General features: G+C 36.5%; 1 protein-coding gene across 5 annotated transcripts in view; it reads right to left on the reverse strand.

Moving 5' to 3' along the window:
* The window catches only part of LOC140241604 (suppressor of tumorigenicity 7 protein homolog), a 54,560-nt gene that overhangs the window by 12,093 nt on the left and 29,430 nt on the right, over positions 1 to 13,037 (reverse strand). For all 5 annotated transcript variants that reach the window (XM_072321364.1, XM_072321358.1, XM_072321350.1 and 2 more), the window contains exons 3-4: positions 11,664 to 11,796; positions 2,012 to 2,182 (exon numbers count right to left, since the gene is read on the reverse strand). In XM_072321364.1, the coding sequence (XP_072177465.1) occupies positions 2,012 to 2,182; positions 11,664 to 11,796 (304 nt within the window). The remainder of the gene's footprint in view (positions 1 to 2,011; positions 2,183 to 11,663; positions 11,797 to 13,037) is intronic.

Consider the following 13,037-nt stretch of genomic DNA (forward strand, 5'->3'; position numbering starts at 1 on the left):
AATACAAGACCTTTAAAGGTAAGCGAGAGTAGTTGGAGTGAAAATTCCTGTATCATTAAAATGAGTTGTATGTACCTTGATTTGTTCATCAATTGTATTGAACTAGATTGTAGCCTGAATTGCACCATAGCATGTTATCTAGCGAAGTTATACATTGTACAGCAAAAATAACAACAGAGAAATACATAGGAGGAAACTGTTGTTACTAATGACACTTTCCTCAAAATCACCAATATTAATAGTAGGATTTTTTTTCTGAAAAAAATGCAAAATACAGAACTAACATGGACTTTGTAAGAATTGTCATGAACTGACATCAATGGAGATATCACTATAATTCTTTTCACCATCCATTCCATAACCATCCCTTTGTAATCCTAAGTCAGTTGTTGCTTTTTAAGGCAAAAAAAAAAAAATCCCCCACAAAAGAATAAAACAATGGCACAACCTACGGCTTTTGATATCTACATGTGTATCCCTATCATTCTCATTTGCTCTCTAGTTAAAGGACAAGTTCACCTTCTTAAACATAAGGATTGAGAGAATGTAGCAATATTAGTAGAACACATCATTGTAAGTTTGAGGAAAATCGGACAATCCGTTCAAAAGTTAAGAATCTTTGAAGTTTTTGTGCAGTAACCGCTGGATGAGAAGACTACTGCAGAGTGTGAATAACTTAGATGCCACATGCGTACAACAATATAAGGAAAATATAAAGAGAATTTCACAAAATTTCATCTTTTGAAAAAAGTACACATTCCCCCGACTCGTTACCAACAAATGTTATAGGTAATATTATTCCCCCTGCCTTTAGAAAGAGGCAAGTCAAGTGCTCTTTTATTATGCGAAAGAAGTGAAAATATGTTGAATTTTCTTTACATTTTCTTTATACTGTTGTATGCATATGACTCACAAGCTGTAGTAGTCTCCTCATCCAGCGGTTTCAACACAAAAATTTTAAAAATTCATACCTTTTGCATCGATTGTCTAATTTTCCTCAAACTTTCACTGAAGTGTTCTACTAATATTGTTGCATTCTCTCAATCCTTATGTTTATGAAGGTGAACTTGTCCTTTAACTCTGGGCAAACTGCATTTATCCAAGCATGCACATCAGTTTTACCTCTCGGGCACAACCACCATGGGAAATGATTTAAAACAAATTTTAAAAAAACAAAACAAAACAAAACAAAACTGAAGGATAACTTGGGGCTGTTGGATGATTCCTGTGGGATAATCCCTGTCAAGTTTGGGTAAAAGATAAGAGCATGTTCTTAGAATAATTATGCTAATTTTCTTTTTGTTTTTATTGTTTATGTGCTTGTTTGTTTGTTTGTTTGTTTGTTTGTTTTTTGGGTGGGGGTGGTCAGAAATACTACACTCTAACCATTCCTGTCCTCACATATTAATGTCTTTATCAACTCTTCATACTGGGGACACTCAAGGAAAACATTTATCATTTATCCACTGAGGCATCCTATCAATACTATTAACTTGTTTCTAATCAAAATTAACTTAAAATTTATTAACTGAAAAATAATTGAAAATTAACAAGAATTGGCTAAATGTCTTTTTAGTTCAGCACATAAGGGAAAGGAAAAAATGGGGAATTAAATGAACAAACTATAGGACCATATCAAACTTTTTTTGACCATCTACAATTGTAGGAATGACTCATTTTTTCACTGTTCTCTAGTATCAGCATTCTACATAAAAGCATACACGTAGTACTAGCAGTTTAGAGTCATCACCATCGGAAGAATTTTGGAAATAAGCCGTCTACTTGAGTTCAAGATGGACATTGGCCCAATTTGCACAACTATCAGCTTTCAACTCTACAGATGACTCCTGTCAAGTTTGGTTCATATTGAATAATGCACTCTGACAAAGATGACTGATCAGTGCAAAAGTTTTTACAAAGCACGGAAAGATAATGGATGCGAGCTGATGCAAGACTGCAACAGCTCTGTCAATATTTTGCATCCAGCGAGGGGCTCTAGTGAGCAGCCTACCTTCATCTTGCTGTCTCGTGGGATCCGAGTCACACGTGAATAACGTCTGATGATCCTGGGCCGACTGGTTCATGTCATAGTACGTGAGAGGATCCTTCCCCGTCACCCAGTTGTAGCGATTATACTCTGCTCCTCGTATCAGGTTCAGTGGATTTCGCCAAGTTTTACATTCTGTCAAGGAGAAGAATTGCAGGGTATGAAACGTTACAAAATTATTTGAAGTCATAACATTGGATCAAGCTGAATTGGACAATTCATCAGCACTGCTGGAATGGGATTTGTTTTATAAAGAAATCCAGCCCCTCTTCGCATCTCACGAGTCTGAAGTAACATGGTTAGATTACAGGTCAGAGAAGATTTGTACTGAATCGCTCTTCAGCACACACCAAGTAGAACAAGTTGCCATCTAATATGGATCATCTGTAATATGAGAGCGTAATCCAATATACGACAGCTGTTACTACACTGTAGCTTGTCATAGATTTATGAGCAAACCACATTAAATCACGATTTGAAGCAAGGCAAATGAAACAAAGACAAATAATGAGCACTTTCTATGTAGTGTACACAATGTACTGTGAATCAAGTCATAAAGGCCTTTTATAAGCTTTGTCCCACAATCATTCTACTTTCTTACATGATGTGGGTCTATTTTCCTATGTTTGCTGTTGCATTCAATGTCTGTGCACACTTTTGTCTAAGTTTTTTTATGAGATGAAAGCTGAATTTGGGACAAACATTGGCTCATAATCAGCATTCATGTTGATTCCTATATACTGGATCCTCATTGAGTGTCATTGAATGTCAGTTTCTGTATCAATGTGTACACACACATCACATGCATTTATTCACAACTTTGTTGTGTTCCTTAATTTGATAACATACATTTAATTTTAATTCATCATTCACTCACTACAAGACCTGTACATAGTTTGTGCATGATAAATACAATGTCTATGTATAAGCCAGTTCGGAGTTCCACTTTGCGCATGAGCAGAAACAAGGTCAATCGGACCAACAGGCATGTTGGTTTTTAATTTCACTGGGATAAGCATCTGTAATGTAATGATTATTCATGAAATACTTATAAATGCTGCTTGCCAGCACATCCACCTGGCAGCAAAAGTGGTATTTGGCAATATCAATAGAAAGAGATCGTCAATGCATTCAATGCAAAATAACGAAATGGATGCTCTCCCAAGTGTTAATTCACGGATCATTCTGGTCATCTGGTCGACGCAAGTTCATTCTTTGTTTGAACAGGATCAATGAATCCAATAAATTGTTATGTAAAGCTTACGCATTATGTCGCTCTAAAACGATTGAAGTGCCCCTAACCGACTGAAAAAAGGAAAGGTCATTCGAACCAATGTGCCCATGAGCTAACTCCGAACTGGCTTATTAGCAGAATTGAATATAAAATGTACATAGCTTGACGCACCTCCAACATACCTCATACATGCAACTGTCACATGCATAGACATGGTATCACTATTTTCAATCAAGACCTTTTTACTACTTAGCTGTTATAAGGAACACCCCCCCCCAAAAAAAAAAACAACAACAACAACAACAACAAATAAACAAACACTGATTGTACATGTATATACCCTATGAGTATTGCATAGCATGTACTGATCATAAAATTATGTCATGTGGTCTTTCTTTTTTATCATTATTCTTGGAGCAAGAAAAGAAGCTAAGCAAAAAATTGCTATATCGATTAAAATCACCTCCCTGTCACACAGGAGACATCCATAAATAATACCATTAGAAAATATTGATCATAATTAGTGGCATTTTACAGAGCACACGTTCAGTCGAACAAAGACAACTGTGGTAATATTATTATTAGAGAGGAAAGATAACGCCAGACATGGGGTGAAAGAGAACAATAATTCAGTAAACCAACATTAAGAGGTACAAATGAGATGATTACAAAAAGAAAAGATAACATGCTACATAACAGATGCATGCTGCTTATAATTAGCAAAGCACATTACATAAAGAAAGATGGGAAGAGTGTTTAACAGTGTGGAAAATGTGCGAGATAAAATAGAAGAATAGAACTGTGGTTCTAGGAACTTCTAAGAGCAAAGAATTTAATTATCTTAGGCCAACTGAGGGACTATACCTTCTCAGTGAATTTTGTATCAATGTAAGGGGCAGTACTTTGTAAGTTGATGGATGGCACAGTAAACTCACACTATTGTCTTAAATTTCTTTTCTTTTCTTTTTTCTTTTTCTTTGGGGGGGGGGGGGACTGGAAGTCAATGGAGCTTTCTCAGAATGAAAGCAAAGTGGGTTGCTCTCTTTATTAGTGTTCACCAGTCTTGCAGCTGAATTTTGAATGGATTACAGTCTGTTGATCTGTTGCAGAGGATAAAGAGATTGAAGGTAGAACCTCTTCTCTTAATACTAGGGATTATTGATATTAATCATACACCCCAGCAACTAGGAATAAAAGTAGGGTATGTGAAATTATATTTGCCATCTTTTTTTTTTTTATATAAATTGTAATTCTATGAATAAAATAATCATTTATGAGAAATAGAGCATCATTCATCTGCCCAATGCCATTCCATAAATAAAAAGCATGGTGTCATGCATTTACTACAATCAAGCAGTTTAGTATTACCATTGTCCCAAATGTCACTGAAATCTAATATCATATATTTACTAAATTCTCAACTGAAATCTGCATAATTCATCCTGAAATCTCTAACAGATCATTTACCACATTCCAAAGAGCAAAAATTGACTGGTGCATTAAATGCTACTTGAATATCATAAAAAGAATAATTTCCTGCATTCACTTGTTACGAACAGAGAAAAAAAAATTAATAGAATTAAGATTCTGAAATATGTAATTATTATTCCTACGCAAAATAAAAATTCAGTACACATTTGAGGACAATTATGCAAGATAGTTCATATACAATGCAGCTTCAAGAGATTTGTACTGAAGTGAAAGGATTCCTTGGTGATAGAGTTAGATTGTTGGGTTGGTTTTTTTTTTTTCCCCCAGAATTATAATATATCCTTGCAATAAAACGCTGATTCTGAAAATGTCAAACAGACTTTCGGACACCATCAATCAAATTTACTGTAAGAACCATCATGAAACATCTGTGCAATATCCTTTTCTGCACAGACAGACTACTACAAAGTACATTTCTAATTTCTTATGAGAATGCAATATTTCCATGCACTGCATGTTGTAAATAACAATTTTCAGCACTCCATTTTAATATCCCTACCCATGTTCATTCTGGGTTTTTTTTTTTAACCAATTTCTTTTTTATCATTCTGTCTTGCCATTTGTGAAGACAAAATGAATTTAAAGAAAGATGATTTTTAATGCAAACATTCCATTTCCTATGACTTTTGTCATGATACATACTTGTAACTAGACAAAACTAAAAGGAGTCTGTATGTAATTACTACAAAATATCAGTAATTTCAATCATTACATTGTGGGAAACATTTAATGCAGATCACACTGTAAACAAAGATCATATTTCCCAGTACACCTATCATTAAATTACCCATTTCAAATCTCAAAACCTGTTGTGTTTCCCTTATAACATTAACAAATTATCAATTTTAATACCTGCAGCACTGTACCTACAATCTGTGCATGCCAACTGTAAGAAAACTACAATTTTACATAAGTATACAAAATTGTAAGTCCAGAAGTCATCAAGTTTAAAGAAATGTACAATACATGTGCAGAGTAAAGCAAAGTGCATTATGGCTACAGTCTGCAGCTTACATGTACATGTACTTCCACATCTGTACAATAAACACTCACTGCCCTTGTCAACCACTGATCCCAAACATTGTGTTATAATATTGGCAGTTCATGGCAGTGCACATAAATGTTCATAGAGGAAGTTTACGGGAAAAATGAAGACAAAACCCATGCACTCTGTGCACATGCCCTAGGAGCTGTGCTTTTCCCCACAAATGGCTTGGATCAGCGAATGACATTTTGTGGGATATGGGTCTCCTCATTCACATGCACATATCAACACAGGAGCTTTTAACTACAATACCTATGTACAAAATAAGAAAATACCTATTAAAGCTCTTGCTAGGATACTGACAACTGGGGTTCTCATTTTTCCAGTCATATATGACAGTAACTGCTCAGTCTGAGACTGGACTGTGTGCCTAGTTTTATTGTATCTAGTGCAATCTGAGATACATGAATATTCTTACAGAAAACTACTGTGTGAAAGGACTTCGGATGACCCACTCCTACCCCCCCCCCCCCAATGGTAAATGTATGTCTTTCAATGTATCATGGGATTTGCGTGAAATGTGTTAATTATTAAGCAGGTCTACAGTGTATGTGTTTGCAAGCATGTGTATTGTAACATAATTTCACCTCCCCTCCCCCTCCCCCTCCCCCCCCCCCCCTCTTCTCGAGGTTGAACAAACCAGAAGATGTTTCAAACATCAAATGTTGAAACTTTGCAGTGTACAGTGCACTCCCATTATAATGTACAGTTATAACGAAATTCTAGTTACAATGAAGAAAAATTCAGGCTGCAACATTATCCACTCTAGGTTTTTTGTTGTTTTTTTTTTTTTATTGTTCATTTGTTCGGTTGCAACAAAATTTTGGTATAACGAAAAAAACTGCTGGTCCTGAGGACTTTCTCATAACGGGGGTCCACTGTAGTAAGATAAGTACGACAAACACATACAATACATGAGGGTATGTACACACACACTTTTGCATTCTTCTTTATTTTACACCTGTGGTACCCCCTATGACAAAAGCTACAAAAACAATTGCATTTTTTTATCAAGTAAAGACTAGAATATAGGCAATGTTCAAGTGTTGCTTTCAAATGGAGTGAATACCTTGGCTGCGTACATGTAAGCATTCATAGTATAAAACATGGTACCTAATTCTCTGAAATTGTACTTCCTGGAGAGAAGAGATGATCAAGTAATGATATCAGTCACACGCACTCTCCACCAATAAGTGCTTCCTCCATAAGAGATCAAGACTGAAACTTCAGGGCTAAAAGATGCTTTATGCCTTTCAGTATTAAACAGGAAATTTCTGTCCATTATCGGTTTCTCATCGCTTTTAAACCATCTATAGGATTTGTGGCTAAAACAGGAAAAGTGCTCTTCAGTTTACAATCATATATTTATTTAAATCAAGAGAAAATCTAAAGGACATGGAGTCATTTTGCACCAAAAAAGTATAATTTCACAGATGTGATTATATTCTGAACGTTTGGAAAAGAAGACAGAATTTCTAAAGAACGACAACACACTGGTTGTATCAATCAGTTGCATTTATCTATTTTTAGTAACCTACAATTGTGAAATGGCATTAATTGATATAGACTATCGTACTGACAAAAGTAGAAATGTGAAGGAACTACAGTGAAAGTAAGAGCAAGAGGTTCTAGAGCTGGAGTTCCAACTGGCCATAATTATTCAAACAGTTGTCAGATTTCTATGGATGCACAAAGGAATTCCACAGGTGCATTTGTACCTTAGACGTTCGATGTTTGGAGCCGCCATCATTCTGGGCAATCAGAAGAAGGATTTTGAACTCTAACATTATATCGGGTATATTTTGCTTGTTTATTCATTAAATGACATATTTCTCCTTATGATAAAACATTCAAAACAAAGGTCAAACTCATCCAGAAATACCTGCAAAAGTGTAAATCGAAGCTGTATGTTGTTTAAGTATTTGAAAGTACACTGTACACCCTCTTTGAATGCCGATTATAACACTTTTCCGCTAAATTCCGACAAATAAAACTGACATGGAATAATGTTCGATATTAAATAGTTCTTTATAAATCAATATGTCAGATTTGTGCCAGGACATGCCCATGTCCAGTAAACTTGGTTTTCATTTCATCAATTCTTTGTGATTTCTATCCGCGCATCCCCTGCCTATACCTTTTTTGTATTGCTCATATTCCGTAAGCAGGGATGGTGAAAAGTTATTACCATCATAAAGACATATCTTTCCTAGAAGGTAGCTGGTTGTTATGCAATGACACATGAATCAATTGTCTTCCTATCTGTGGGGCAGCTCCAGTTTGGTACAAACTTCAAATATTTTTGAATGGTGGCTTCGAACATGGTTTCAAAGGGAATAAGAGTTGTGGCTCCATTCTCTTGAACTTCCTTGGTAAGAGACTCCCAATACCTTGAATGAGACAAGTTAACAAGATTTCAGCCACATTCAATCAACCTGAATGCTGAAGTTACTTTAAAACAAGAAATGCTCGCTTGCATTTTAATTTCGCGAATTTCGCGAGCGCCTAAATTCGCGAAATTAGAATGGACGCAAAAGTTCTTGTCTACACTATATGCACTGAACGCCAGTGGTAATTCTCGAAAATTTCATGCCATGAAAAAGGTCGTCGGCTCCAATTCGCGAAAATTTCATGCCGCGAATATATCATGTTTTACAGAACATACTACATCTGGATATCAAAAATAACTTGCTCTGTTGTTCGTAATCATAATAATCTACTGCTCCTCTTTCTTGCTGCTATGTCAACATACATACAGAAACCTTGTAAACCTTCTATACTTTTGCAAAACGATAATCCAAACTTCAAGAACATCTTACTTTAAGTTTGTGACTTGATTTGCAATTATACTTTTGAATATACGTTGTACTGTACACAGAAACCCCCCCCCCCCCTTCCCGAAGTCCCTTGATTCCTTTTCCCTTATCACTTCTTCTTTGACTGCACTTCCACATCACATATCCAAGTTTACTGTGAGACTTCTACCAGGTCATTGGCCTTTAAGGAGCTGCAACCAAATTCACTTTCCAGGACCTCCATTATCATTTGGTCTCACTACCCATGCATCATGTTGCACCTGCCCTAGATCTGCCTCCTGTCTGAGGGTGTTTGGCCAATAAGCCATGCATGACTGCTGTTGCCACCGACAACAACTGCGACGACCTGTCCTCACACTTGCTTGACAGATAATCTGATATTTGGGGATGGCAGATGAGGGGCTGGCAGACGAGGGACGAAGACAGAAAACTTGGGCCCAAAATGGGCAGAACTACTGTACCAGAACCATTGACAAAATTCCAACATCCCTCATCCACTAAAGTATAGAACTTCTCACTATCAATTTTTTCAGCCCTTCCCCCTCCCCCCATCTCAGCTGAGGAATTTTCATTTGTTTTCTTCCCATGACAGCCATGCACATCCAAAACTATCGTTGAATATCAAATCAATGTATGTTGAAGAAGAGTGTCATGTTAATGCACACCGTAAGATGGGTAACCGGAGAGATTAAACTTGAGAACAGTGTGTAGCATAAATCAGGACTAAAATTTCCACACAATGAATAAATATTACACTGTTTGGTGCATTACGTGCGATGTCTGCAAAAGATCTTGGAAAGCATTTACTAGAACGAAACAAATTCTTTAATAAATGAGAGGGGAAACCCCCTACAACAATCATGAGCAACCCTGTTAACATCCCAATACAGCTGTATCTGAAATCTGGTGACAAATCACTTTTGCCCCTTTCATGCTTGGCGAATTTCACTTGAGATTACCCAAGATCTCTTGGGTGACGCTGTAGCATGAAAGGCATTTTGGATCAAATCTCGGGTAAAATGTCACAACTTTTCAGAATCTTACCCTTGAACCGTCCCTTGTAAACTAGTGGGTGTTCCCGAAATTTCTCGGGTGCACGCGGGTGAAGTTGCAGCATGAAAGGCAAAGCAGTGAAACTCTTGAGCGAATAGCGATGGTCGGCCATACCAAATATGTCTTGCGGGCTGTTCGCGCATGCGCCATAGCGTGTACTTGCACTGCAGAAGAGCGGGAGAGATAAATTCAAGCAGGAGCTCATTCGCTAGTATGAAAGGGTGTTCCCCGATGGATTCCCTGTAGAATCTCCTGGGTGATCACCCAGGTGACTAGCGTAAAAGGGGCACTTGTAACTGGTGTGGGAGGGTACACACAGGTTGCCCCATCCGGGGTTGGAAATGCTACGAGATTTACACCTGTCCAGTCATTTTAAATAAAGTTGTGCCGCAATTGGAACAGTCTACATTCCTGACACCGAAATCCATCTGCTACATACGACAGCCGAAGGTACTTTGACAGTTATAAATATCTGTAACTTGAAATTTTTGTGGTAGCCACTATTTGTTACAAGTTTCGCACAACACAGCTCCAGTGTCTTTGCGCCTCATTTTCTTTGATACTGAGGTGATATCTGCAGCATCACCATCAAGTCAACAGTATGCACAGCTGTTACAGGACAGCTTTCACTAGTGCGTGCCCCATTCCATTACATGCACCTTCCATTGATTATGTATCAGCTATTCCTTTGTTTGTCTTTTAGAATTGTAAAGTACATATCCTGGAATGTTCTTACCCACAGAAGAACAGATCAAATTGTCCACTTTCATGTATGTTTATCCAGTTAATGGCTAGTATTTGACTAACCTATAATAATAATCACAGGTGGTTTTCAACTACTGATTGACAAACTTCCTGTCATACATATTAACAGTTAAAAAAATAACAAAGATATAGATTACACACATCGATGATGCTTCAGGTGGAAGTAATGTCTTGGCCTGTTGCACAAGATTTGGATTATCCTTGTCCAAACCTGAAGAGCACACAATGCATTTGATGATAGAATATGCAAGCTCTGGCATTGCCATGAGTAGCTCTTCTTGAGGAAGTATTTTGGAACTTGGTTTTGGAAGCAATCTATTTTCCTTCTGAATAGCAATACCGTAGCAAAAACACAAACTTATAATTGCAGGTATCTGGTCATCATAGTTTGAACAACTATGGAAGAACAGACATCTTAAAGTAGATCCGTGTGATTCTACCTTGAAAGGGGAATTCCAATCCAATTTAAAGCAAGTCTAAAAAAGAAAGAGCAAAATTTTACAAGCATGATAGTGAAAATTTGATCAAAATCAATAAAAAGTAGGACAGTTGTGAAATTGTGATGGTTTGCTAATTTTTGCCCAGGAGTTTCTAGAACAGTTGATGTGATGTGAATATTCAAATGTCTGAGATGATAATGATATTGCCTCACAAATTTCAATCGATAGTGTACAAAAAAAAAAAAAATGATGAAAAAATAATATTCCTGCTATAAAAGTATAAAATATGTCATTCTTGGCTGAATCACTTTGAAGTAATATGATTACTCAAATATATTCATAGGGTTCAAGACTTTGGCATATTTGCATTTGGGTAAAACAATGGAAATTTCAAGATTTTGTGTACAAACTATATGGCAAGTTGTGAGGTGATGACATCATCAACTCACTCATCAGCATATAATATTTTTGTATTGACTGTTCAAGAACTGTTAGGAAAAAAGGAGCAAAACCTCACAGTTTCATAACTTTTTTAAGTTTTATTCAATTTTTATCAAATTTTTAGCATTGTGCTCATAAAATTCAACTCTCTCTTATCAGACTATCTTATACGTGGTCTGGAATTTCCCTTTCATAGATTCTGAAAATTTAAAATCAGTGCTACTTGAATCAGCAGTACAGGTCACTGCTGATATGGACGACAGGAGTGAGTTGACAGACTCAACAGAAGGATGATGATTATGATGACACAAAGAGGAAACAAGGTTAATACCTGGAGGAGATTGTTGGCCGGATGAGTTTCCCCCTCCATTGTCCGAACCGCCGAGCCATGGGGACAGGTGGTTCAGAGACACTTGCTCAATGAAGGAGGTCCCATACTTTCGGAAGTACCACCATTCGAAGATCTGCAAGACACAAAGAAACTTGTACAAATTGTAGAGTGCACACAAATGAACTTATCCAAGCAATAAAAATTGCGTATACAATGTACTACTCCTTCACTCAACAAAATAAAAATCATGAGACAGTACCTACACATTGTATATTTTTGTCAAGTTATTTCACAATACACAGAGAAGTGTACTTCAAAAGTCATTAATATCCAAGTGATCTCTAACTAATTAACTTAATTTTGCCCCAAGTTTTGGCCACTTAAAAAAAAGGGGGGGGTTTTACAATGACGGCTAACATTTAACCCCGTCTTATACTGTATAGATCTGACCCAGAGTCTTCTAATTTAATCATTTTGTAGTACCTTTATAACATATGTTACCTTTGAATTTAACTGAATTATATCTCAGCTTATTTCAAAACTATGATTGTCAACACTACTGCTTGAGAAATCCAGTAAACAAAGAAAATATTTAGTGTTAACCTGCAACCACTGCTTTCACCCATACCATGTAAAAACTTTGTGAATTGTCACAGGTATTCAGTGCATATAGTGTAGACAAGAAGTTTCGCATGCATTTTAATTTTGCAAATCTTGGCTCTCACAAAATTCACAAAATCAAAATGCACACGAACATTTCTGGTTTTACAGTATTCAGAAACAAAAGTCCTTGTGCATTCTTTAGGAGTACTATCTGGCAGAAATCAAAATGTAAAACTCAAATGAGAACTGTATGTCATGCCGGTAATGATCTCCACTCCATGTGAAATTATAAAGTAACAAGCAGTTCTATTCAAGACATACTATTTCCAGCACTACATGTACAATGTACACTGTGTAGAAGCTCTAAAGTTGACCACACCAACATACTCTCTCAGTGCAATCAACTTCCTTGAATGGTGCCAAGTGACAAGGCTTTCCTCTTTATTTCGAGGAATAGAAAATGCACGTAAGTGGTACGTATGGCACGTATGTGGGCTTCTAAACAAACTGCAGTCATCAAATATGGCTGGTATATTCTATTAGCCATTAAAATCACATAATATAACATCAGCTAACAATTTTCTATAGTCAATGACCTAACAGAAAACATAATCCCCTTTCCTTTTAGTTGAGCAAATGCAGCATAAAGAAGTCATTGTCAAAGAAGTTTAATGACACCTATTTTGAACACAAAAGAAAAGAAATAAGAGAGTAGGACCTTTGTATTCACGAGCCATCATTCTTTTGTTTTGTGTGGTTGATGATAAAGTT

The sequence above is a fragment of the Diadema setosum genome, chromosome 2 (assembly GCF_964275005.1).
Source record: "Diadema setosum chromosome 2, eeDiaSeto1, whole genome shotgun sequence".
NCBI classification, from domain to species: Eukaryota; Metazoa; Echinodermata; class Echinoidea; order Diadematoida; family Diadematidae; genus Diadema; species Diadema setosum.